General features: G+C 36.7%; 1 protein-coding gene across 1 annotated transcript in view; it reads left to right on the plus strand.

The window, feature by feature from the left end:
* LOC121443765 (probable ubiquitin carboxyl-terminal hydrolase FAF-X) overlaps nt 1-27,444 on the plus strand; it is a 143,037-nt gene that overhangs the window by 102,273 nt on the left and 13,320 nt on the right. Inside the window, 5 exon segments of the mRNA XM_041645561.1 lie at nt 545-626; nt 628-754; nt 4,919-5,106; nt 13,783-13,956; nt 26,925-27,066. Coding sequence (XP_041501495.1) covers nt 545-626; nt 628-754; nt 4,919-5,106; nt 13,783-13,956; nt 26,925-27,066 — 713 coding nt within the window.

Genomic DNA, 27,444 nt, shown 5'->3' on the forward strand with positions numbered 1-27,444 from the left:
TTTGGTTTGTTTGGTCTGTTTTTGTTTGGTATTTTGAGACGGAGTTTCTTTGTAGCTTTTGAGGCTATTTTGGAACTAAATTTGTAGAGTAGGCTGGCCTCAAACTCACAAAGATCCACCTGCCTCTGCCTCCTGAGTGCTGGGATTAAAGGTGTGCACCAAAACCATTCTGTGAGCATACTAATTTTTAAAAGTACAAACTATTTTTAATGTTTATTCTTTAAATTATTGTCTTACTAAATTACAGAAATTTAGTATATAGTCCTAATTAGTGTTATGCAGTATAAATTTATTATATAACACTAAATTATTAAAATATTAAATAATATGCAATCCTATCTTATACTAATATTTCTAAGAAATATAGAAGTAATGTCAATAAAATTATGAAATCAGTTTGACTCATTGCTAAAGGAAAATTTTAGTATTCCAAATCTTGTGCTTTTTAAAATAAAAAGTTCCTAATAGTAATTTCTTAGCCTAAAAGAGTTGTAAATTAGAAGCATCACTTTCTTGCTGTAAACATTTTATTTTCTTCTCTCAGCTTGTGAAGCACTTACTGAGTGGGAATATCTACCACCTGTTGGACCGCGCCCACCAAAAGGATTTGTGGGACTCAAAAATGCTGAGTTATATGAACTCAGTGATCCAGCAACTATACATGATTCCTCTTATCAGGAATAGTATTCTTTCAATTGAAAACATAGGGAGTAATATAAATGATACATTCAAGGATGAAAAGCAGGACAGTAAGGTAAGCTTCAGTCACTTTTTGTATTATTTTTCCAAATCCTAAAACCAGGTATTCCCAGTTCTCTCTCAGGTTGTTATACTTTTAATAGTATCCTCTACTGTCTTTGATGCTGGTGGTAGAATAATGTCTGATTTGGTGCGTCTAGGGTATTATAATACCCCATTATATACTACAGATTGGAAAGTACAATAGAAAATTTTACTTGTTTTATGTTCTTCCCTCAAACAAATACAGTTGATGTATTCCTGTTTTCTGTGATGTCTTAAGTATAATTAGTTTTTAACTATTTTCGGCAATTATCCTTACTGTGTACCCAATCTATTGTAAAGCTTTCCTGCTATTTTTTTTATAAACTATCCTTTTTCATAGCGTTCCCTTAGTGTTTTAATCAAATCTTAGTTCCTTTTGATGGAACAGAGCTGTTTCTTCAGCAATACTATATAATTCACTGATAACATTAACAAACATTAGCAGATAATCAGTACCTTGTTGCATGATTATTAAAAACGCAGAAACAGAAATTGGGGTTCAACCTGAAGGTCAGAAAAGCAGAACAACCAGCCAACTGGCTCTTACCTTTACCTCAGTCTGAAATGGCAATCCTGCCTCCAAGAATCCTCAAAATACTGTGAGAGCTGGTGTATAAGCATGATCGGTGCAGCTATTTTACTCTCTAAACTTTATTAAAATACAAATGAAATATTACACAGTACCCACTGAATGTACTCAAATGAAGCAAAAGTGGACAGAAGTTAAGTTATAATAAAAATATTTATAACTAGCATGATTCTGTTTATGCTTTTATTAAAATATAATTATCATTTCCTATTTTCTCCCACCACCACCTTTCTTTGATGAAGGTATAAGGAAAAATATTTAGAACTCAATTTTGAGATACACTGGCTTATTAATGTGTCAGTAGTAAATTCTTTATTAAGATCCATGATCTAATTAGCACCAAGTAGTTAAGCTGGGTTTCCAGTACCAGGCATGATTTGCCTCCTGTTAATTGGTTAAGTCCAAGTGGAGAGCTATGGCTTACACCTGTTGTCAGTGCTGATATTTCACCTTTACGGGTGTCTAGTCACACTGGTTTTTGTTGTGGTTCATAGTCAAAACAGCTCGATTTGATTGTTTCCCTTCCTTTCTATGAAAACTAGTGTACTTATCAATTAGGCTTCCAGGCCCAATCCAGGTTGGACCCTCCATATGTTTTCTTATGCAATAAAGACATACACTCAAACTCTGGGAGACAACCAAGGGAAACAGCAGTAGCCCAAATTGTTTTTGAGAGTCTCTTGAGCATCCTGGACAACTCAAAAGGGATTGTCTCATGACTTTCTGGGATTTTGCTAGTATATATAGCTCTTGTGAAGAGCATTGCCAGGTCAAATTGAGCATAACTTAACATAAACTATACACACACTTATTAAAAATATTCTTACAGCTTTTACTTTTTCTGGTTTCTGCATTACTTGCAGTAACTTACTCACATCTGACAATTTGCAGCAAGGAACCCCAGTTGAGAGAATGTGTAGCCTTTGTCTTTTTGAGTCTAGGTTAAGTCAATCAATATGATGTCTATCTGCTGATTACATTTTAGGTTTTCGTACAGCTGAATAGTATTTTATAGTATACGTCTCATATTTTAATTAGCTATTTGTTGGTTAAATGTTGTTTCCATTTTCTGGCTATCATCAGGAGAGTAGAAATTAATGGAGCAGGGTATTGTTCTTTGGGCATTTGGCACAGAAAACTGGATTGCATGTTAAATTTATTTTTAACTTTTTGAGGTTTCTCCATACTGATTTCCAGAGTGGCTGGACCAATTTGTAAGCCTGCCAACATTAAAGGAATATGCCCCCTTTTCTACATCTTGTTCATCTTTAATTTTTGATCATTTTGTTGATTTTTGCCATTCTGACTGATGTCAGATGAAGTTTCAACATTGTTAGGATTCCATATTTCCATAATTCCTAAGACTATTGAATGGTTGTAATTTTTTTGTTTGTCAGTTGCTTGGTTTGTCTGTTTTTAGATACTTCTTACCCATTTTTTGTGTCTTTTGGGATTCTACTCATATGCATAGCCCATATCTGTATCATTTGTTTCCTTGACTTTTTTGAGGGATGCCTGTATATATTTGAATATTCTGTATCAGATGTACAGCTGGCAAAGTTTCCCATTCTGTGGGTTCCTTTTTACCATTTTTTGTTGTTGTCTTGATTGTTTTTTTAGCTGTGTAGAAGCTTTTTTTCATTTTATGAAGTCCCACTTGTCAATTATTGGCCTTAATTCTTGGAAAATCATAAGCAGAAAATCAAATCATTTCTTTATCTATATATGTAAGGTATTACCAGTGTTTTCGTTCAGTGTTAACAGGTTTCAAGGTAAAATTAGGTCCATGTGGAGTTATTCTTGTGCAGGATGATAGGTGTACAGGCCTGATTTTATGATTCTTCATGGGGACATCCCGATTTTTAAGCACTTTTTTTCTTCACTGTGTGTTTTTACATCTTTGTCAGAGATTAAATTGATGGAGTTATGTATATTCATTTGACTCTTGCTTGCTTATATGCCATCGTATCTGTTTTATGCCAGTACCATTTGTTTTTATTTCTGTAGAGAGGTAATAAATCTTAAAATCTGGAATTGACAATCTCTAGCCTTGTTCTTTCTACTCAGATTTTTTTTTTCTATCTGAGTCCATTTATGTTTCCAAATGGGTGCTCTGTCACATGATTTTAGGATAGGTTTTTGTTTTGTGTTTTGGTGTTTGTTTTGATTTTTGTTCTATTAAACTTTTATTTTGTGTATTTGAGTTTTTCCTGCATGTATGTGTGTGTACATACATATAATCTCTGTGTGTGTGTGTGTGTGTGCGCGCGCGCGTGCATGCATGTGTGCGTGCGTGCCACATGAATGTACCACAGTGCCTGCAAAAACGATAAGAGTATATTAGATTCTCTGAACTTCAGTGATAGACTATTATTATCCGCCCTTTGGGTACTGAGAACCAAACCTGTGTCTTCTGCAGAAGAAAAAGCATGGTTATTTTACCTAATAAGAGACCTGTGTATGTTTTCTCTTTTGGATTTGGGTTATACATGGCCATTTGAACTTCGAGATTCTAGTAGATCATGCTACTTCTAGATTGTTGATTCAGTGCTGATAAAGATATCTAATTATGCTAACTACAAGTAAATGATACAAACAATATATAAAAATTGAAATTAAATGTTTCACTTTTGTGATTTGTTATGTTGTGTTTCATGTTGTCTGTACTACCATATATTGCCTGCTTGTATGCTTTCTTCTCTACCAAGATTATGAATACTCCTTTATATTATGAACTTTAGGTGCAGGACAAAGCATATAAAAAGATGCTTAGTTTTCCAATAAACAGCTAAGTTGTATAACCACTGAATTCTGCCCACATAACTACAAAGGGACTATATCATTTAGAACAATTGTGGTGGGTTCCTCTTAAATATTCTAATATTAGGTGTTAGTAGTTCTCATGTCATAGAAATATAAAGCACAGATAAAGTATTGCTTCCTTAAGATGATACTGAATACTATAAATTTTATAATCTGCGCGTGTTCATTTGTTTCCTTTCTAGTCTAATTGACTAAAATTTAGACTGTTAATCAATGTTATTATTTTTTTAGTAACTCTGTGTGTTCTGGTGGGGTGGATTGCTATGCATGCACATGCAGAAGCCAGACGATGAAAAGTTTCTTCCTCTATCTCACTTTACGTTGCTCCCTTAAGTCAGGAATTTTCACTAAGTAGAAATTTTATTAGTTCTGCTATTTAAAATAACAAGAGAGTTGTCATGGTCTGGTCTACCTTTCTCTGCCTCCTAGTGCTGGGATTACAAGGCATATCCAGCTATATTCACTTTGTACTGGTAACATCAAGTTATCTTACCCACTATACCATTTCCCCAATTGTATTTTATTACATCTAAAATGGTTCATAACAGCCCACCTGGAAATAAATAATCGTATAAATTGAAATGTGTTTTACAAACAGGAAATTCAATGTAATGTTAAGACACTACTAATGTATTCCCTACGTAGTTTCTATTTAAACTTATTTTGTTGTATTTGAAAATGTAGGTTAGCTCATTATTATTTTGTGTTTTTGCTAATCCCTAGAGTCATGTTGAACCCAGAGATATATTTGGATATCCTCATCAGTTTGAAGACAAACCCACATTAAGTAAAGTAGAAGATAGAAAAGAGTACAACATTGGTGTTTTAAAACACCTTCAGATAATCTTTGGACATTTAGCTTCTTCTCAACTACAATACTATGTGCCCAGAGGATTCTGGCAACAATTCAGGTAAATTATGTGTGAATTTTATTTATGTTTTTATATAATTTAGTTATGCTTTTAAAGATAAAGATTGGGATATTTGTTGTAATGTTTAAATAATGGTAGTTTTCCAGATGTCATTTTTACTCTGTTTTTTTCTTATTCTATTGTCACGAATAGTAAGTATAAAAATTGAGATAACAAATAATCCCTATTCTTCAAACTATAGAACTCTTGTACTTTTGTCTTATCTTGCTTTTATTTTCTAATTCATAAAATGAAATTTATAGTTTATAGTTATTTGAAACCAATACTTTTCAACTAAAGCAAATATCAAGCTTATTTCATCATCAGTCTCTGTGTTTGTAAGATTATGGATGAGAATTTCCTTTTTGGTGTGTTTTCTTGTTTGTGTTTGGTTTGTTTACTTTTTAGACAAGAATTTGTCTGGCGCACGCTAACATTCAATACTGCAACCATGCCAAGTTTTCAAATTTTTTTTTTGGTTTACTGAGACAGTTTCTCTGTGTAGCTTTGGAGCCTGTCCTTGAACCAGCTCTGTAAATCAAACTGGCATTGAACTCGGAGAGATCTGCCTACCTCTGCATTCCACGTTCTGGAATTAAAGGCGAGAACCACCAATGCCTTTAAGCATGATTGTCATCCATCATTGTATGTAAATAAAATGTTTTTACTATCAGTAAACATTTCACTACTCATTATTTTGTTTATTTTTTTTCCATATGAATTTTAAGAAGCATACTTTCGGGTTCATTACATATAAGTGCTGTTTTTCATTTTTAATATTTTTTGAGTTTAGGATTTGTTCTTTGCCCTTTTTTTGAAGTGTTTTTAATTTTGACATTAGTTCCCTCACTTTTTATGTGTAAGTTACATTACATTTCTTTTTCCTTTTTAGGAAAAGAGCTCTAATATTTAAGAAGTATCTTAATTTGGGTTTCTATTGCTTTGATAAAACACCATAAACAATTTGAGGAGGAAAACTTTGCTTCTTATAACTCTCGATCATATTCCAGTGCTGAGGAGTCTGGGCAGTAACATGAATGCAAGAATCTGAAATATGTCTTGCTCTTCATGCGTTCCTATGTCTTGCTCTTCATGTGTTCCTCATATACCGATGCAGCCATCCCAGAGGTGGCACCAAATATATAGAGTCAGTCATCAATTAAGAAAATGCTCCATAGGCTAGTCTCGTAGGATCTTTTTCTCAGTTGAAGTTCCTCTTCTAAAATAAACCAGCTTGGGTCAAGCTGACCACAAAACTAGCCAGAACAATAAGAATGTAAAGTTCTTTTATCCAGGCACTTCACTGTCTATTTAAAGATTATTTGGAACAGGGCTCTTCTAACTTGTGACCACTTATTTCTGTTCTACTTACTGCAAGTTCTTTTAATGTGTCATTTTATTTTTCCTTTACAGTTGGATATTTATAGTACAATGACTCAATTTGTGTGTTTCAGTATAAATTTAATTCCATTCAGATGAACCGCTACTGTAGTCAGTCGTCGCTCATTTGTTCCCGGCTGCCCAGAACACAAAATAATCAATCATTCAGAAACTATATTATTTGTAATAGTGTTTGGCCAATAGCTTAAGCATATTTCTGGGTAATTCTTACATCTTAAATTAACCCATTTTTATTACAACCCATGTATCTGCCATGTGGCTGTGGCTTACCTTCAGGGTTCCAGCATATCTGTCCCTGGTGGCAACTGCATGGCATCTCTTTGACTCTCTTTCTTTCTCCTAGCATTCAGTTTAGTTTTTCTGTATAGCTCTATTCTGCCAAGCCACTGGCCAAACACCTTTATTAACCAATAAAAGCAACATATTTACAAGACTTCCCACCCACATCATGCTGTTGTAGATCATAATGATATTTATATGCAATACCACATTGTTTGATTCTGTACTTTAAGCTATGCTTTGTTCTTACCTGTTTCTGCTATTTCTTTTTGCTATTTTATCCCCAGATGTGCCAAAAGGTTTACTTTTCTAGGCACTATTTCTAATTTTGTTCTTCCATATTACTCCAATTTTCAGATTTCTCCAAAAGTACTCTACCACTAAGTTATGTATTATTTGCATGATAACAGTAGTATCCCACTGAATAATTGTACATATTACAACTGAGGAAGAAAACAAAACATATATATTTCTATAAAACTATGGATTGCCTTTTATAATAATATGTATTAAAATATAAGATATTTTTAATTGAGTAAAATATATTTGTGGCCTCCCACATACCTTTTTATGATATTGATACTAGCAGTGCCATAACTATCCATACTATTCATATTCTAGACATACAATATGTTTTAGTGTGCTTTTGTATCAAAATTCAAATGATAAAAGAATTATAATAGTATTATTTTTAAAGATTTTATTTTGATTTTATGTATATTAGTGTTTTGCCTCCCATGTGTGCTGGTGCCTATGTAGGCCAGAAGATAGAATCAGTTCCTCAGAACTGGATGTTACAGGTGGTTATAAACCACCATGTTGTTGCTAGCATCCAAACCCAGAGCTTCTGCAAAGGCATCAGGTTCCTCTTTTATTGTTTTGGATTTTAATATAAATTAAAGCATTTTCTCCTTTACTTTCCTTCCTTTCAACGCCCCTATACCTCTCCCACCTTTGAAATTCGTGACCACATTTTCTATGTTACTGCCTTTGTTTGTTTTCAAAATTTGCCATTTGGTAGTCAACAACAGATGTTGTTGTTCTTCTCTGAGACTATTACTCATACCTGAGAGCAATCCTTAGTTGCTTTTTGCTGCTTTGTGTAGACTTGAGACCTTAGGGGCTGTCTAGTTTGGCATGTTAATTGGTGTCTTTGTTCAGTTCATATTTTGACATTCTCATTTATAAGACTTCATGGATGTGGTTTCTGATATTACTAGGAGGCAAATTCTCTTATCAAACTTTCTGATCTTTTGGTTCTTGAAAATTCATTGCAAAAGGTAGTAACTTTTTTCTGCAGTGCTCCCTGAACCATTTCTGCAACTGTTTTGTAGGTGTATCTGTAAATGGAGACTGCTTGTTGGTTTCCTGGCTGCCCAGACCCAAATAATCACACAGAAACTATATTAATTAAATTAAAACACTCTTTGGCCAATAGCTTAGGCATATTTCTAGCTAGCTCATATATCTTAAATTAGCCCATTTCTATTAATCTGTGTATCACCACAAGACTGTGATTTACCAGTACGGTTCTGGAGTCTTTCTCCTTTGGCAATGACGTGGCATCTCTTTGACTCTGCCTACTCTCTTCTTTATATCTTTTCCAGCTTGGCTATATTCTGCCCTGCCATATGCCAAAGCAGCTTCTTTATTAGCCAATAGTAATGAAAGACATAATCACAGCGTATAGAAGGGGAATGCCACATCATGTATCCCATGGGACTGGACTTCACAATTCTATACTTTGAATGCTTTTTGTTTTCTTTTTTAATTAAAAAGAAAAACAAAACTATCTTTTTTTTCATTTCACATACCAATCCCAGTTCTCTTTCCCTCTCCTCCTCCCATCCTTCCACCCTACCCCCATTCCACCCCCATCTGCTCCTCAAAGAGGGTAAACACATTGCTCTGAGGAAGGAGCAAAGCCCTCCCTGTTATATCTAGGTTGAGCAAGGTCTCCTAGTCAATACATAAAGTAGAGAGAAATCCTAATGCCAGTAGCCTGGCAGTCTGTCTCAGTCATTCAACTATCACCCACATTCGGAGGGTCTAGTTTAGTCCTATGCTAGTTCCTTCCCTATCTGGCCAGAGTTGGTGAGCTCCTATTAAGTCAGGTACACTGTTTCAGTGGGTGTCCCCATCATGGTCTTGACCTCTTTGCTCATATTCTTACTCCTCCTCCTACTCTTCAACTGGAATTTGGGAGCTCAGAGCAGTACTGCACTGTGGTGCTCTGCCTATGCTTCCGTCAGTTGATGAATGAAGGTTCTATGGTTACATTTAAGATAGTCATCAATCTGGCTACAGGGCAAAGCCAGTTCATTCACCTTTCCACCATTGATTCGGGTCATCCTTGTGGATCCTAGGAATTTCTCTAGTGCCAGGTTTCTTGCTAGCCCCATAGTGGCTCCCTAAATCAAGATACCTCCTTTCTTGCTCTCCTTCTCTGTCCTTCCCCCATCTTGATTATCCCATTTCCTTGAGTTCTCCCCTCCCCTTCTCCATTCCTCCTGTTTTGCCTTTCCTTCTCCTCCCACCCCTATTCTTCCAATTTTCTCAGGAGATTTGTCTATTTCCCTTTTCCAAGGGAATCTATATATGTTTCTCTTAGGGTTCATCTTGTCTCTTAGCTTCTCTGGGAACAATATATATGCTCATTATCCTTTGCTTTACAGTTAGTATCCCTTATGAGTGAGTACTACCATGATCATCTTCCTGGGTCTGGGTTAACTCACTCAGGATGGAATGTTGCTTCTATCATTACGTAGGGATCTCTGTTGTAAAGAGAAATTTTCTTAATGAGGAGTGAAGACTACATTTTTTGTGAGTATAAACACAAATGATTATAGATTGTTGCTAAGTATTTTGTGCTAAACTAGAGATTTTAGATTCTCTTATAACCGTGATTTGATTAGCACTGAATAAGCTATATTTCCAACACTGGACATGGTTTCTCTCTTCTGGTCTTAAGTACAATTAGGAGAGTTTTTTATTACCACCAAGTTGTGTAACACTACTGCACCATAGGGTTACCATGTCATATTTCTCCTTAATGTTGTTCATAGCCATCATTATCTTTGTGTAGGATTTTGTAAGCTTTGTGGGCTTTTTGGCTCATAAAAGCTGGTCCTCAAAGAGAGATCATTCAGGTCAGTTACAGCACTGGGTCCTGTTTTTGAGGTGCATGGAGTCTACAACAGTAGAGACTTAGTTACTACTTATGGAAGTAACCAAAGGCAGTAGCAATACATTGTATGCTTGGGAGAGTCTTTTGGGCAGCTCTAGCCGATAACTCAAAAGAGGGCTTCTTGTGCCGGGTATTGTGGTTTTGTCTTTTGATACAGGGTTATGTTGTCCTAGAACTCAAGAATGATCTTCCTTTCCATGATTTCCAAGTGCTGGGGTTAAAAGTATATTTCACCATCACCCACTGAAGGTGTAGTACTTACTATAAGCAATCTTAGAAGTGTACAGAATTTGTTCATGAGCTTGATTAGTGACTTTAAAGATAAGCATGTATATTAAATCAAATGTATTCTTTAAATAATCTAGTTATCTCTGTTTATATATTTCTTAAAGCATTTGATTCCTGGTCACTTTAAAAGACTGATAACAGACTTCCACAGGTTTTTTCATAAGTAAATGAAAAGGTCGATATGCCCTTCTCTCCCTCCCCTTTATTTTTATTATGTAAATGAGTGGTTTGCCTTAAAATATGTTTATGAACCACATGCCTGCATTTCCAACAGAAGCCTACAAAGGGTTGATTCCCTGGGATTGGAGTTAAAGGTTTTTGTTGAAATATCAAGTAATTCCTCATATTGAACCTCTGCCAAACAGCCAGTACTTTTGTTTGTGTATCTATATATTGGCATACTTCCATTTAATTTGAGGGGAAAAAGAAAAAAAGAAATCTCAGGAAAAGCTTTTTTAAAAGCTTAAATACTCATGTTTTCCATTTTTCAGACTTCTTTCAAAGTTAGTAAGACATTCCAACAGTGAAAATTTGTAAAGAACCAATAATAAATACAATGGGAGACCCAGAAATTAATGTGTGCTATTAAGCTTGTTGGATTTTGACACCCCCTCCCCAAAAATGATACATAAAATTTTCGAAAGCTCATACCGTTCCCGATTAGCTTTCTCTATCTCATGGTTGTTCAGTCAAGATATAAACTCTGGGGTTTCAACACCGTGCCTGTCTTCCATTGCCATTCTTCCTCCATGGTAGTCATGGATTCTAACCTCTGGACCCACCTCATTTCTGTCTCTTATTAGAAAAGAACAGACTTTTAAAACATAATAACCCCACATTGCAAAAATAAAACATAAGATGAAGTAAATACTATTGTATCAAAGTTTGCCATAACTCAACAAAAGAAAAGAGGCTCCAAGAGCGGGCAAAATAGTCAGATACCCACTCATTCTCATAGTCAGGAGTCTCATAAAAATATTAAGCTAAAAGATGGGCATGGTGGCACACGCCTGTAGTTCCAACCCTCAGGACACAGTGGCAGTCAGATCTCTGCAAGATTGAGGCCAGCCTGATCTACAAAGCAAGTTCCAGAACAGCCAGAACTATTATACAGAGAAACCCTGTCTCAAAGAAACAGCTGTATAATGTACACACATAAGATGTTGTGCAGACCCATGTAGTCTGTTGAAATTCTACACTAAAACATTTGGTCCTGGGGCTTCAGGAGGAGGGTGACTTTTCATGATGGCTCTATTTGCTTAGAGGTTTTAGGTCTCTTTACATTGTTCATCTGATCTTGATTTAAATTTAGTAAGTAGTGTCTATCTAGAAAATTCATGTTTCTTTTAAAATTTTCAATTTGGTGGAGTACATGTTTTTAAATGTATGTCCTTAAAATTTTCTGGATTTCTTCAGTATCTGTTGTTACGTCTCCCTTTCCATCTCTAATTTTGTAAATTTGGATATTTTTCTGTAAGCGTTTATATATTTTCCTGATTTTTCTCAAAGAACCAGTTCTTTATTCAGTTGATTCTTTGTATTTTCTGTTTAAATTTTACTGATTTCAACCCTCAGATTAATTATTTTTTTGCTGTCTATTCTTTGGTATGATTGGTTATTTTTGTTCTGGAACTTTCAGGTGTGTTTCTAAGTTTCTAGATCTTTCAAGTTTTTTATTTTGAATTTTCTTAGAACCAGTTTCATATATCCCATAAGTTTAGGTATGCTGTATATTCATTTTAATTCTATTCTAGTAATTAAATTTTTTATTGATATTTATTGAGCTCTACATTTTTCTCTGCTCCCCTCCATCTTCAACCCTCCCCCAAGGTCCCCATGCTCCAATTTACTCAGGAGATCTTGTCCTTTTTTACTTTCTACTTCCCATGTAGATTAGATATATGTAAGTCTCTCTTAGTATCCTCATTGTTGTCTAAGTTCTCTGGGTTGTAGTTTGTAGGCTGACTTTCTCTTTTTTATGTTTAAAAACCACCTATGAGTGAGTACATGTAATAATTGTCTTTCTGTGTCTGGATTACCTCACTCAAAATAATGTTTTCTAGCTCCATCAATTTTCCTGCAAAATTCAAGATGTTGTTATTTTTTTCTACTATGTAGTACCCCATTGTGTAACTGTGCCACATTTTCCTTATCCATTCTTCAGTCGAGTGGCATTTAGGTTGTTTCCAGGTTCTGGCTATGACAAACAAAGCTGCTATGAACATAGTTAGGCACATGTTCTTGTGGCACGATTGAGCATCCTTTGGATATATACCCAAAAGTGGTGTTGCTGGGTCTTGAGGAAGATTGTTTCCTAATTTTCTGAGAAATCGCCACACTGATATCCAAAGGGGTTATACCAGCTTGCATTCCTCCCAGCAATGAATATGTGGGTGGTGGGGGGACAGTCTGTAGTTGGTGTTTTGTTGAAGGTCTAGGGATGAGTCTCAGGGATTGAGTCTCGGAGAACAGACAGGAAAAAATATATGTGGAAATAGTTTTTCATACATATTCTGATCATGGTTTCCCTTCTTCCAGATATTACCTATCCATCCAAGTCCATGCCTCCTCTTTCTCTTTAAAAATCAAATAGGCAAATTAAAAGGGGGTAAAGTTATTTTTTAAATTCTATTGAATTTGTTTTCTATTCGATGTCTGCTGCTGGGCATGGAGTCTCCCTTAAGTGTGGTTTGTATACTCCACATAGGGGATATTTTTTCCTTTACAAGCAGTTGTCAGTTGGAGATTGGTTCTGGGTTAAGGGATCATGTCCACTTTCTCTCATGAGCCCTGGGACTGATCTGACTTGAGTCCCTCTCTGTGAGTTCATATTGCATCAGTAATGTTTATGTTATGTCTTGAACATTGTTTCCTTTGTGACATTCATATCCTCTATAAGGCCCACTATAGGAGATAGGTCTGGTGGCTAAGAACTTAAGACTGTGTAAGTTATAGGCCAAGGTGAAAACTAAATCCTACTGTTCTAACTGATGTAGTAGTAAAATAACCACTAATGGCATTTTGATGTTCTCACAGATCAGTGTTTTACTCAGCTATCATCAGAGAAGCTCTTAGAATCTTTATATCCCCTCTCCTGAATTCTATGAGACCTGAGGGAGGGGATTTGATGAAGATATCCCATTTGGAACCGAGTATTCCAGTGTCTCTTTAATCTCTGCACATTCTCCACATGTGGATCTTTGTTAGTTCCCATCTGCTACAGGAACAAAACTTCTTTGGTTATAACTCATTAGCTTTGGTAGAACAGCACATGTCAACTCCTAGGCCATCTCTCTAGCCTTATACCCAATTTCTGTTGTAATTGGTTGAATGCAGTATCATGACTACTTAAGTGCAGTATGCACTTGGTTTCTTTTGTCTCTTCTATAGGTATAGAGTTTCAGCTTATATTTTGTTTTTAATTATTTCTTTCAGCTTACATTGTTATTTTTATTTGTTTTACAGAAATTAAATGCATCTGGTACTTTCTTGTATTGATTAACCTATGTATTTGTTAACAGGCTTTGGGGTGAACCTATTAATCTTCATGAACAACATGATGCATTAGAGTTTTTTAATTCTTTGGTGGATAGTTTAGATGAAGCTTTTAAAGCTTTAGGACATCCAACCATGATAAGTAATGTCCTTGGAGGATCCTTTGCTGATCAGAAGATTTGCCAAGGATGCCCACATAAGTAAGTGCCAATATTTGTTGTTGTTGTTGTTGTATATTTTTTTCTTTTTGTTTTTGCAGAAGTGTCAATAAAATCTTTACTAGTTGTTGGAGGAGGGGCCGCTTGTTCATTCCTGGCTGACTGGCTAGCTTTAACCCAAAATAATCACACAGAAACTACATTATTTAAACCACTGCTTGTCCCACTAGCTCTGTCTTCTTATTTGCTAACTCTTAAATCTTAATTTAACCCATCTCTATTCATCTGTATATCGCTACATGGCAGTGGCTTACCAGCAAAGTTTCGGCATGCTGCAGCTCCATGGCCTCTCCGCCCTTCTTTCTCCCAGCATTCAGTGTAGGTTTCCCCACCTACCTCTATTCTACACTGTCAGGCCAAGCCAGTTTTCTTTATTCATTAAGCAAGGCAGAAGGACCTCCAACATCATTTCCCCTTTTCTGTGTAAATTAAAAGGAAAGCTTTAAATTTAGCATAGTAAAATTACATATAACAAAGCAGGTATCAAGCAAAAAATAATAGTTACAATATTTATATCTACTTTATCTTTTATAATATCTAAGGGAAAACTGTAATTATAACCATTTATTCCTCAACTCCATCAAAGACTCCAGAAAGATACAATATTAGCTAAGTAAACAGGAAGTGCAGTATAAGCAACTTGCAAAATTCTAGAATTGACAGAGACATCTCACTGCCTGGACAATAACCCAAAGTTCTTCTGTACCACTGGGGCATCCATCTTCAACCTACAGGCCCATAATATCTGGCAGACTTTTCTGTAAAGCAGGAAATTTCAAAGGTAGGTCTGCCTGGATTGGCAGTTTGTCAGTCACTTTCTTCTGTGTTCTGCAGGCTCTTTCATGTAGCAGGAACTCCGAAGAATCGTCTCACCTTTAGGCAAGTTGAGCAGTCATTTCTCTGTGGATCCTGCATGTCCAGTTAAGCAGTCCATCCAAGAGTAGTTTTTTACCCAAATGGCTAACCAACTCCATAAGGAGCCTCTTCAATGCCCATTACCCTTGGGAGTAGCTTGGTGTGCCAGGAGCTGATGTGCCTCACCGTCATGAAAAGTTAAACCGGAAGTTCAATTAATTATAGAAAATGGTTCTTTATCATATTGCTTCTCGTTTTCTTGATATTTTGCTTCCTTTTCATGCATTATGATTTTTCTGGGTTACATCAGAAGGTGATATTTTCTGCAAGTCTACAATTACCTAGGTCTTTTATTTCTTTTATGAAAACAATGTGTCTTAATATAGATGTATAAAATGACTACCATTTTATAACATTTTAATACAGAGTAAATTCTTAATTAAGAATAGTCTTAAGTTTTCAGCTTCAAAGAGAATGGATAGAATATGTATCGTAAGTGAAAATAACCATATTAATGTTTATTTAGGAAGGTCAGATAGGACCACAAATACGTGCCTAGATAAATGTTTTGTTTGAGGATTATTTTCTTTTTATTAAGTTATTTTCGTGAACTATATTTCTATCACAGTTTTTCCTAGATCATCCCCAGCCTTTTTCTCTGCTAAAAAAAAAAAAAAAACCAAAAGGACATCAGTAAGACAAAAAATACATAAACTCAGCATCCATTGGAGAAAAACATCTACAGAAATGCTATTCAGTTCTGTTTGTGTTAATGGGCTACACTATGCTTGGGGCTGGGGACCTATTCTAAAGTTAAGTTAATGAGACTCAATTGGAAAAAGCTATTTTTCTTTCAAAGAAGTTACAGGGAGCTTTTATTATTTTTTCTTTTTCATCTTTTTTAAGATAAAGCCATTTTAGTGGATTTGGACAAGGGGGGCTTGGGTGACGAGGTGCTCTGCAAATACCTGGTCCGGAACAAACTCTCAAGAAAGTTCACTAATTACAGAGGGACATTGCATTTTTGGTGGCTGAATGAAGGCTGTCAATTAGTGTTCCAGCTCAGACTCCTCAGCAGCCACCAGAACTTGAACCAAGCTCTAGTTCCCTAAACTACATGAGCAAGGCTACCTAGCCAGCTAAGTAGAGAAGGCCTCTGCTGTGATGGTGTCCTGGGCCAAGGCATCCATCCACACCTCCAGTCTGTCCCCAACATAAGTGATCCCTAGAACAGAGAGCTTCTTGATCAATCAATGTTGTGACCTCATGCCCACTTTCCCTCTGTCAGAGCCTGTGTAGCTCTTCTATGTTCTGTCATAGTTTTGGTCAGTTCATATGTACATCAGTCCTATTGAGTCCGGAATTCAGTGCATTCAAGTCATCTATCAAATCTGACTCCAATATCTGTCTAGTTGCACTTGGTTAGGCATCTCTCTATAAGTATAATAGAATTTAATTAAGAGTTATTTTATTGCTACACTCCTTTTTCAGAATATGGGCTTTTCCCCTGTCTGTTGCCTTTTTAGTTTGTTTCTTAGACACCTGGGAAGTGTCAGCATTGGGTTCTGTCTCACGAGTGGGTCTTAAATCCAATCAGAATTGCACTATTGTGTACCACCATAATTTTATGATATAAGTTCATGTCCTATTTCTCCTACTTGGGAGACCCTCTAATCCTACCTAGTCCCCTTCTAGGTATCTAACCACTATGATTAGCATAGATATCAAAGGCTTAAAAAGATACATCCACATTTAAGAAAAAAGATGTTGTGATTATCATTTGAGTCTTCATTACCTTGCCTCATTGAAGATTTTTTTAGCTGATACAATTGCCTGTAAATTTTATTATTATTATTATTATTATTTTATTTTATTACTTAAAAAATACCAATCGAAATTCCCACTCCCCTCCTACTCCCTCCACAGATTTTCTTTCCCACACCTTCCAATCTTTTTTTTCCATTTTTTATTGAGAAAAGGAGAAAAAAAAACAAGTTTCCACCTCCTCCCAGCCTCCCATTTCCCTCCCCCTCCTCCCACCCTTCTCCCACTCCTCCCACCCTTCTCCTCCACCCCCCACTCCTCTCCCCCTCCCTCTCCAGTTCAAAGAGCAGTCAGGGTTCCCTGCCCTGTGGTAAGTCCTAGGTCCTCCCCTCTCCGTCCATTTCTAGGAAGGTGAACATCCAAACTGGCTAGGCTCCCACAAAGCCAGCACATTACATAGGTTCAAAACTTCATGCCTTTGTCCTTGGCTTCTCATCAGCCCTCATTGTTCGCCATGCTCAGAGAGTCCAATTTTATCCCATGCTTTTTCAGTCACAGTCCAGCTGGTCTTTGTGAACTCCCAATAGATCAGCTCCACTGTCTCAGTGGGTGGGTGCACCCCTCGTGGTCCCGACTTCTTTACTCATGTTCTCCCTCCTTCTGCTCCTCATTGGACCTTGGGAGCTCAGTCCAGTGCTCCTGTGTGGGTCTCAGTCTCTATCTCCATCCATCACCAGATGAAGGTTCTATGATGATATGCAAGATATTCGTCAGTATTGCTATAGGCTAGGGTCATTTCAGGTTCCCTATCCTCAGCTGCCCAAGGAACTAACTGGGGACCTTGGCTTGGGCATCTGGGAGCCACTCTAGGTTCAAGTCTCTTGCCAACTCTAAGGTGGATCCCTTAACTAAGAATTGTGCTTCCGTGCTCCCCTATCCAACCTTCCTTTATCCCAATCCTCCTTTTTCCCCAAGTTCCCCCCATTCTCCCCTTCTCCCTTTTCTCTCCCCATCTCCCCTTACCCACATCCCACCCCACCCCCAAGATCTCAATTTTCTCCCCGGCCATTTTGTCTACTTCCCATAGCCAAGAGGACAACTATATGTTTTTCCTTTGGTTCACCTTCTTACTTAGCTTCTTTGGGATCACCAATTGTAGACTCTGTGACCCTTGTTTATGGCTAGAGACCAATTATGAGTGAGTACATCCCATATTCATCTTTTTGGGTCTGGGTTACCTCACTCAGGATAGTGTTTTCTATTTCCATCCATCTATTCCCTGCTCCCCTATCCAACCTTCCTTTATCCCAATCATCCCGTTGCCCCAAGTTCTCCCCATCCTACCCTTCTACCTTATCTCTCCCCTTCTCCCCTTACCCCCCTCCCCCCACCCTTAAGATCCTGATTTTTGCCTGGCAATCTTGTCTACTTCCCCTACCCAAGAGGATAGCTATATGATTTTCTTTGGGTTCACCTTCTTATTTAGCTTCTTTAGGATATCCAATTATAGACTCACTGACCTTTATTTATGGCTAGAAACCAATTATGAGTGAGTACATCCCATGTTCATCTTTTTGGGTCTGGGTTACCTCACTCAGGATAGTATTTTCTATTTCCATCCATTTGCATGCAAAATTTGAGAAGTCATTGTTTTTTACCGCTGAGTAGTACTCTAATGTGTATATATTCCACACTTTCTTCATCCATTTTTCCATTGAAGGACATCTAGGTTGTTTCCAGGTTCCAGTGCTCCGATGGGGGTCTCTATCTCGTTTCCATCAGTTACTGGATGAATGTTCTATGGTGATATTTAAGATAATCATCAGTCTGACTACAGGGCAAGGCCAGTTCAGGCACCCTCTCCTCTATTGCTTAGAGTCTTAGGTGGGGTCATCCTTGTGGATTCCTGGGAGTATTTCTAGAGCCAGATTTCTTGCTAACCCCAAAATAGCTTCCTCAATCAAGATATCTCTTTCCTTGTTCTCATATCTGTCCTTCCTCCATATCCATTCCCTCAAGCTCTCCTCTTCTCCCCTCTTCCCCCTTTCTTCTACTCCCCCCCCCCCCCGCCTCCATACCCCAAATTTTGTCAGGCGATCTTGTCTGCTTCCAATTTTCAGGTGAATCTATATATGTTTTTCTTTGGCTTCACCGTATTACTTAGCTTCTCTAGGATCATGAACTATAGGCTCAAAGTCCTTTGTTTATGGCTAGTATCCACTGATGTGTGAGTACATACAATATTCATGTATTTGGGTCTTTTATCTAACTCAGGATAGTGTTTTCAAATTCCATCCATTTGCGTGCATAATTCAAGATGTCATTGTTTTTTACCACTGAGTAGTACTCTAATGTATAGATGTGTCACAATATCTTTATCCATTCTTTCGTTGAGGAGTATCTAGGTTGTTTCCAGGTTCTGGCTACTACAAATAATGCTTTTATGAACATAGTCAAACAAATGCTTTTGTAGTATGATTGAGAATCTTTTTGGTATATTCCCAAGAGTGGTATTACTAGTTCCTGAGGTAGGTTGATTCCAGATTTTCTGAGAAACTGCCACACTGATTTCCAAAGTGGTTGCACAAGTTTGCATTCCCACCAGCAGTGGATGAGAGTTGCCCTTGCTCTACATCCTCTCCAGCCTAAGCTATCATTAGTGTTTTCATTTTAGCCATTCTGACAGGTGTAAGATGGTATCTCAAAGTTGTTTTGATTTGCATTTCCTTGATACTAAGGAAGTTGAACATATCCTTAAGTATCTTTTGACCATTTGAAACTTTTCTGTAGAGAAATCTCTGTTTAGTTCAGTACACCATTTTTAATTGGGTTACTTAGAATTTTAATGTTTAATTTCTTGAGTTATTTATATGTTTTGGAGATCAGACCTTTGTCTGATGTGAATTTGGTGAAGATCTCCTGCCATTCAATAGGTTGCCTTTTTGTCTTCTTAACTGTGTCATTTGATTTAAAGACGCTTCTCAGTTTCAAGAGGTCCCATTTATTCACTGTTGCTCTTATTGTCTGTGCTACTGAGGTTATACTTAGAAAGTGGTTTCCTGTGCTCATGTGTTGTAGACTACTTCCCACTTTCTCTTCTGTCAGGTTCAGTGTGTTCAGATTAATATTAATCCATTTGGACTTGAGTTTTGTGCACGGTGATAGATATGCATCTATTTTCATTCTTCTGCAGGGTGACATCCAGTTATACCAGCACCGTTTGTTGAAGATGCTTTCTTTTTTCCATTGTATACTTTTAGCTTGTTTGTCAAAAGTCAGAGGTTCATAGGTTTATGGGCTAATAGCTGGGTCTTCATTTGGATTCCATTGGTCAACATCTCTGTTTTTATGTGAATACCATGCTGTTTTCATTACTGTAGCTCTGTAATAGAGCTTCATGTCAAACATAGTAATCCTTCTGGGATTTCCTTTATTGTATAGGATTGCTTTGGCTATTCTGGGTTCTTTGTTTTTTCATATAAAGTTGATTATTATTCTCTCAAGGTCTGTGAAGAATTGTGTTGGGATTTTGATGGGGGTTTCATTGATTCTTTAGATTGCTTTAGGTAGAATTGCCATTTTTTTACTATGTTGATCCTTATGCAAGAGCATGGGAGATCTTTCCATTTTCTGGTATCTTCTTCAGTTTCGTTCTTCAAAGACTTAAAGTTTTTGTCAAATAGGTCATTCACTTCCTTGGTTAGAGTTACCCCAAGATACTTTATGTGATTTGTGACTATTGTCAAAGGTAATGTCTCTTTAATTTCCCTCTCAGCTTCTTTATCCTTTGGGTATAAGAGGGATTTTTTTTTTTAGTTAATCTTGTATGCTGTCACATCACTGAAGGTATTTATCAGCTGTAGGAGTTCTCTGGTACAGAGTTTTGGAGGTCACTTATGTACACTATTATATTGTCTGCAAATAATGAAAGTTTGACTTCTTCCTTTCCAATTTAAATCATCTTGATCTCTTGCGTTGTCTTATTGCTGTTGCTGGAACTTCAAGTACTGTGTTGAAGAGATATGGAGAAAGTGGACAGCCTTGTCATGTTCCTGATTTTAGTAGAATGTCTTTGAGTTTCTCTCCGTTTAATATGATGTTAGCTGTTGGCTTGCTGTATATTGCTTTTATTATATTTAGATATGATCCTTGTATCCCTAATCTCTCCAAGACCTTTATCATGAAGGGGTGCTGAATTTTGTCAAAAGCTTTTTCAGCATCTAATGATCTTACAGTTTTTTTTCTTTGAATTTATTTATTTGATGGATTACACTGATAGATTTTCATATGTTGAACCTGCCCTTCATCTTTGTGGTGAAGCCTGGTTGATCATGATGGATGATTTTTTTTGATGTGTTCTTGGATTGAGTTTGCCAGTATTTTATTGGGAATTTTTGCATGAGTGAGATTGGTCTGTAATTCTCTTTCTTGGTTGAGTCTTTATATGGTAACTGTAACTATGGTAACTGTAGCCTCAAAAAAAAAAAAGTTCGGCAATGACCCTTCTGTTTTTATTGTGTGTAACACATTAAGGAGTATAGGTATTAGCTCTTGGAATTTCTGGTATAATTCTACACTAAAACCATCCAGTCCTGTGCTTTTTTTTTTGGATGGAGGTTTTTGATGACAGCTTCTATTTCCTTGTGACTTATAATTCTGTTTAAATTGCTTACCTAGTCTTGATTTAATTTGAGTATATGGTATCTACGTAAAAAAATGTCCTTTTCTTTTACATTTTTCAATTTTGTGGAGTACAGGCTTTCATAGAACTAATGATGTTCAGAATTTCCTCAGTCTGTTATGTCCCCCCTTTTTTTTTTCATTTCTGATCTTGTTAATTGGGTTGCTCTCTCTCTCTGCCTTTTGATAAGTTTGGATAGGGTGTGTCAGTCTGGTTTACTTTCTCAAAGAACCAGCTCTTTGTTTCATTGATTCTTTTTATTGTTTTCTGTGTTTCTGTTTTGTTGATTTCAGCCCTCAGTTTGATTATTTCCAGTCATCTACTCCTCCTAGGCGAGTCTGTTTCATTTTTTTCTAGAGCTTTCAGGTGGGCTGTTAAGTCTCCAATATGTGCTTTCTCTGTTTTTTTTAAGTGGGCACTTAGTGCTATGATCTTTCCTCTTAGCTCTGCTTTCATAGTGTCCCATAGGTTTGGGTATGTTGTGCCTTCATTTTCGTTGAATTCAAGGAAAACTTTAATTTCTTTATTTTTTCCTTGACTTGGGAGTAGTTCGGTAGTTGACTGTTCAGTTTTAGTGAGTTTGTAGACTCTCTGGGGGTAGTATTGTTGTTAAATTTTAACTTTACTCCTTGACAATCTGATAAGACACGGGTAGTTGCTCCAATTTCTTTGCATCTAGAATGTGTACTTTGATAACAAGTATGTGATCAATTTTAGAGAAGGTTCCATGAGGTGCCGAGAAGAAGGTATATTCTTTTCTCTTTGGGTGGAATGTTCTATAGGTTTCTGTTAAGTCTATTTGATCCATTACATCTGTTAATTCTCTTATTTCTCTGTTAAGTTTCTGTCTGGTTGACCTGTCCATTGGCGAGATAGGAGTGTTGATATCTTTTACTATTAGTGTGTGGGGTTTTATATGTGATTAAAGTTTTAGTGATTTTTTTTTACATATGTGGGTGCTCTTATATTACATACGTAGGTATTCAGGATTGAGACTTCATCTTAATGAGTTGTTCCTGTTATAAATTATCCTTCTCCATCTCTTATTATTGATTTTAGTTTGAAATCCATTTTGTTGATATTAGGATAGCCACATCTTAGCACGTTTTGTGTTAAGAATTTGTTCGATTTAATGTTTTCTTTGGCCAGTGAGTCTGTTTCCTCTATAATATATTCAGCGCCTGCGATTCTTTCTCCTATCTCTTGTATTCTCTTGGTTATACTTGTCTCTGTAGTTCCTGTTTGTGAGCCATTGGGGGCAGGGTGGGTTGGGGGAAAGCCCAGCAGCAGGAACACATCTGCTGGCTGTCTAGAAAAGCTTAGAGAGTTTGGGAGGGACTCCAAGGTTGTGTCCCAATGGGAAGGTCCCAGAGCAGAGCGTGGGGCATCCCTCTGTCTGGGCTTTTGGGTGCTGTAGCAGGCTGTGTTGCAGGGTTCTAAGGACCAGGTAGGCGAAAAGGCGTGTTTGGGGACAGGGTGGGTTGGCCCTGCAAATTTTATAATTTCATTTTTACCAGCTGAATAATATTCCATTGAGTAAATAAATATACCACATTTTCTATTTATTTCTTCATGGGAATCTAGATGGCTCTAACATATAGATATTATGAATATTATATAAAGCAGCAGTGAACATGGATGAAGAAGTGTCTTGGGATTTAGCATCATTTGGGACTATACCAATAGTAGTATAGCTGGATCCTGAGATAAATTGATTCCCATCTTCCCAAGAAACCACCATATTGATTTCCATAGTGGCTGTACAAGTTTGCATGACTTACTCCACATCCTCAGTAATGTGAGCTATTATTTGTTTTATTGATATTTCATTGTTACTGGTGTAAGATGAGTATCAATGTCTTGAGGTGAATATTGCTGATTTGCGGGGGTGGGATTGAGACAGGGATTCTCCGTTTGGTTATTCCTGTCCTAATACTCATTCTACAGACCAGGCTGACCTTGAACCAGATATCTGCCTGCCTCTGTCTCTAGAGTGCTGACCTACCAAACTTGGCAGCTGACTGCAGATATTAACATTTTTATTTATATTCTTACACATTTTACTTCTGTATCTGTCTTTAATTGATTTTTGTTTGTTTTCTTCGTGTCTTTTTCTGGTTATTTATGTATTTTTAGATATTGACCTTTTGTAGTACAAATTTAATTGATCTTAATTAATCAAAACCCAGAGTCAGATACAGGAATTAAAGCACAAGATCAGAGAAGCAGAGCAGTAAGCCACTAGAGAGACATTTTACCTCTGCTAATGCTCAGACCAAAGGGACAGTCCTCAGACTGGCTAGACTGCACAGTGTCTGTACCAAACCACAGGCTCCAGTGAGCTCTTGTCATCTCCTCATGTACCTCTCTCTGTCCTACCGTATCACTCCTGTCTCGATATGCCTCCGTTTCTGGAATTAAAGGCATGAGATCCCAAATGTGTGTGATCCCAGCACTTAGGATCACATCTTGCAATGCTGACATCCTGTTTCACCAGCACTGTTTGGTGAAGGTGCGAATTTTTTCCTTCAGTTTGTGTTTCTGGCTTCTTAATTAAAGACCAGATGTCTGTGAGTGTTTGAATTTTCATCTTGACCTTCAGTTTGATTCCATTAGTCAATGTTTCTTGTGGGTATGGGGGGGGGGGGGTGTTAATACCATGCCTTAAATCAGGGATGGTGATAACTTTTACAGTTCTTTTATTATTCAGGATTGTCTATCCTGAGTTTTTGTTTGCATATGAAGCTGTCCTTTTGAGAGCTATGAGCAACTGTGTTGGAATTTTGATGAGGATTAAAGGGAACCTATAGATTTCCTTTAAGTAGAATGGTGATTTTTACTGTTAACCAACCACCCCATAAACATGAGATCATTTTAGCTTCTGATATCTTCTTCAGACACTTGAAGTTTTTATCGTACGAGTCTTTCGCTTCCTTAGTTAGATTTACCCTAAGATTTATTTTTTTGTTTGGAGCAATTGTTAAGGGTATTGTTTCCCTGATTTTTCCCCAGTCCGCCATTTGTCCACTGCTCAGTTCTCTGTGTTAATTTTGTGCCATGTTTGTTTTATGGAAGTGTTTATCAGTTATAGGATTTCCCCATTAGAACTTTTAGGATTTTTTATATATATATACTGTCATATCATATGCAAATCAAGATAATTTGACTCATTCCTTTCCCATTTGTTTCCCTCAGTCCCGTATGGTTATATATACAATTAGACAATCCTGCGTAGCAGTATTATACTACAAAATTGCAGCTATGAAATAACAACATAAATTTTTTTGAGATGGGGGGAGTATGAGGCAGGGTTTCTCCGTGTCACTGCCCTGACTGTCCTGGAACTAGCTCTTGTAGACCACGCTGGCCTCAAACTCAAAGAGATCCACCTGCCTCTACCTCCTGGGATTAAAGGCATGTATCACTACCGCCTGGCAACAGGAATTGTTTTATCAGTGTGGGTCACCACAACATGAAGAACTGTATTAAAGGGTAGCAGCATTAGTAAAGTTGAGAAACACTGTTTGAGACCTTCATGTATAAAGTTACTTAATATGAGATATCTCTCCAATTTCATGTTACAGAACCATTTCTACTGTATCTCATGGGTTTGGGCAGGTTATGTTTTCATTTTCATTCAATTCTAAAATACTTTTAATTTTCTTCTTGATTTCTGAATTAACCTATTTATTACTCAGTAATGAGGTGTTCGGTTTTTATGGGTTTCTATTCTTTCATTTGTTGATTTGCAACTTTAATCCATGGAGGCTAATAGGATACAGCTTGTTATTTCAATTTTATGTTTTTCTGCGGATAACTTGCTGTATGTTTGAGTAAATATTCAGTTTTAGAGGAAGTTTATTGAGCCTCTGAGAAGAAGGTATATTCCTTTGTGTTTGACTATTCTGCAAGTATTAGTCAGGTCTTTTTGGTTTAAGATGTGACTTAGTGCCAGAATTTCTGTTTAGTTTTTGTCTAAATGGCCTGTCTATTGGAGAGAGTGGAGTAGAGAAGTTTCCCACTATCAGTGAGGGTCAATAATTATGTTATCTGTAATTAATATGTATTTAAGTGGTTTGTGGGGTTTTTTGCATTTTTGTTTGTTCGGTGGACTTTTTTGTTGTTTGAATTTATTTTTTTTATTTATTTTGTTGTTGTTGTTGCACAGGTATTAAGAATTCTAGTGTCCTCATGGTGGGCTTTTTTTTTTTCTTTGATGACTATGTAGTGTTCCTTCTGTCTCTTCTGCTAAGTTGTTGTTCAAAGCCTATATTGTCAGATATTAAAATGGCTACATGGCTTGTTCTATGGGTGCCTTTGCTTGTAAATGTTTTCCCATCCTTTACCCTGAGGTGATTTCTGTCCTTAATGGTAAGGTGTAATTTGTGGATACAGTAGGAGGGATCCTGTTTTCTAATCCAGTCTACTAGTCTATGTCTTTCTATTGGCAAATTGAAGGCATTAAAATTGGGGGTCTTTAATAGGTAGCATTTCTTGGTCCTTTTATTTTATTCCATAGTGTGGTCCTCTCACTCCTACCCTTATTACTATACTATGGGATTATTTGTGTCTTTTGGGGTATGGTTAACATTTACAGACTGATGTTTCCTACTGTCTTCTGTAAAACTTGATTATTAGATAAATACTGATTAAATTTGGTTTTATCATGGAATAATTTTCTTTTCAAATCTTTTGTTGGCTAATAGCTTTGTTGGATAGTTTATTCAAGGCTGACTCATAGGAGTTTTTAGAGCATTAGTCCAGACCCTGGAAGGGGTGATATAGAGGTACAGAGTTTTTAGAATTCAGTAATCACTTATTCTCAACACCTTCAGTTAGATACTAATTTATCTTTTTTTTTTTTCAAATGATGTGCTTAAAGCATTATTTGTATTGCCTGTTTACCAAGGATTTGACTTCTTTGCTACTTGGGGCTAACAACTTGGAGAAATTGCTTGAGTTGGGTATAACTGTGCACACATTTAGTCCCAGTATTTGGGAGGCAGGACAGATGTATCTTTGTTAGTTAAGGGCTAGCCTAGTCTACGTGGCAAGTACTGACATAGCCAGGACTAGTAGAAAGACCCTACCTGAAAATAAAATAAACAAAAATAGGGGTCATTGCTCTTAACACTCTTTTGACTACTAGGTTGTAGAATGCCTTATGGATGCTGAATTGAAAGAGGTCTTCTCCAAAAGAAACTAGTATTCTTAACTGCTAAGCCTGATCATTAATAATTTTCTTGTTTTATTTTCATTTTTACTTATTTATTTTGGGGCTTGATCTTACTATCTAGTGTGCTGACCTAGACTTTATTTACATAGACCAGGCTTGCTTCAAGTTCACCAGCATCTGTCTGCTCAATGCTGGGATTAATGGCTTTGAGGTTTCGGAAGCCCAAGCCAGACCCAGTGCCATCTCACTTTCTCAGCCTGTGGACCAGAAAGAGCTTTCAGCTATGCACCAGTGCCATGTATGCTGCCATGTTCATTCACAACACTGGACTATGCCTCTGAACTTAAACAAACCCAATAAACGTCTTCTTTTTTTAAGAACTGATTTGGTCATGGTGTCTTTTCACTGAAGTAGAATAATGACCGAGACAAAAAGATTTTAAACTTAAATTCCTTTGTTTCCTGATATTTTTAGGTATGAGTGTGAAGAATCTTTTACAACTCTGAATGTAGACATTAGAAATCACCAAAATCTTCTTGATTCTTTGGAACAGTATATCAAGGGAGATTTATTAGAAGGTGCAAATGCATATCATTGTGAAAAATGTGATAAAAAGGTATGTTTTATAGCTTTCAAGGTTATTACAGTATGTAACAAAACCAGAAGACTTTGGAGTTGCTTGTAGTTTTCTTTAAAATTAACTTCTGTCTCGTGTTTGAGTGAATGGTTGCATTGGTTGACTGCCTGATTGATATATTAGTCACTTTTCTATTGCTGTGATACAGCAACATTGCCAAGGCAATTTATAGAAGGAAGAGTTAATTTGGGCTTATGGTACCGTAGGGATAACAGTTCATCACTAACACAGGGAAGTAGGGCATGTGCTGCCTGGAACAGCAAGATAAGAATTCACATCTTAAATTTCAAGTTCAAAGCAAAAAGAGCAAAGCAGAAGTAGGCAAGTTTTTTTTTTCTCTCAAAGCCCTCACCCCTA

Source organism: Microtus oregoni, unplaced genomic scaffold (assembly GCF_018167655.1).
Source record: "Microtus oregoni isolate MIOR12 unplaced genomic scaffold, Mior012 000113F_000, whole genome shotgun sequence".
Taxonomy (NCBI): Eukaryota; Metazoa; Chordata; class Mammalia; order Rodentia; family Cricetidae; genus Microtus; species Microtus oregoni.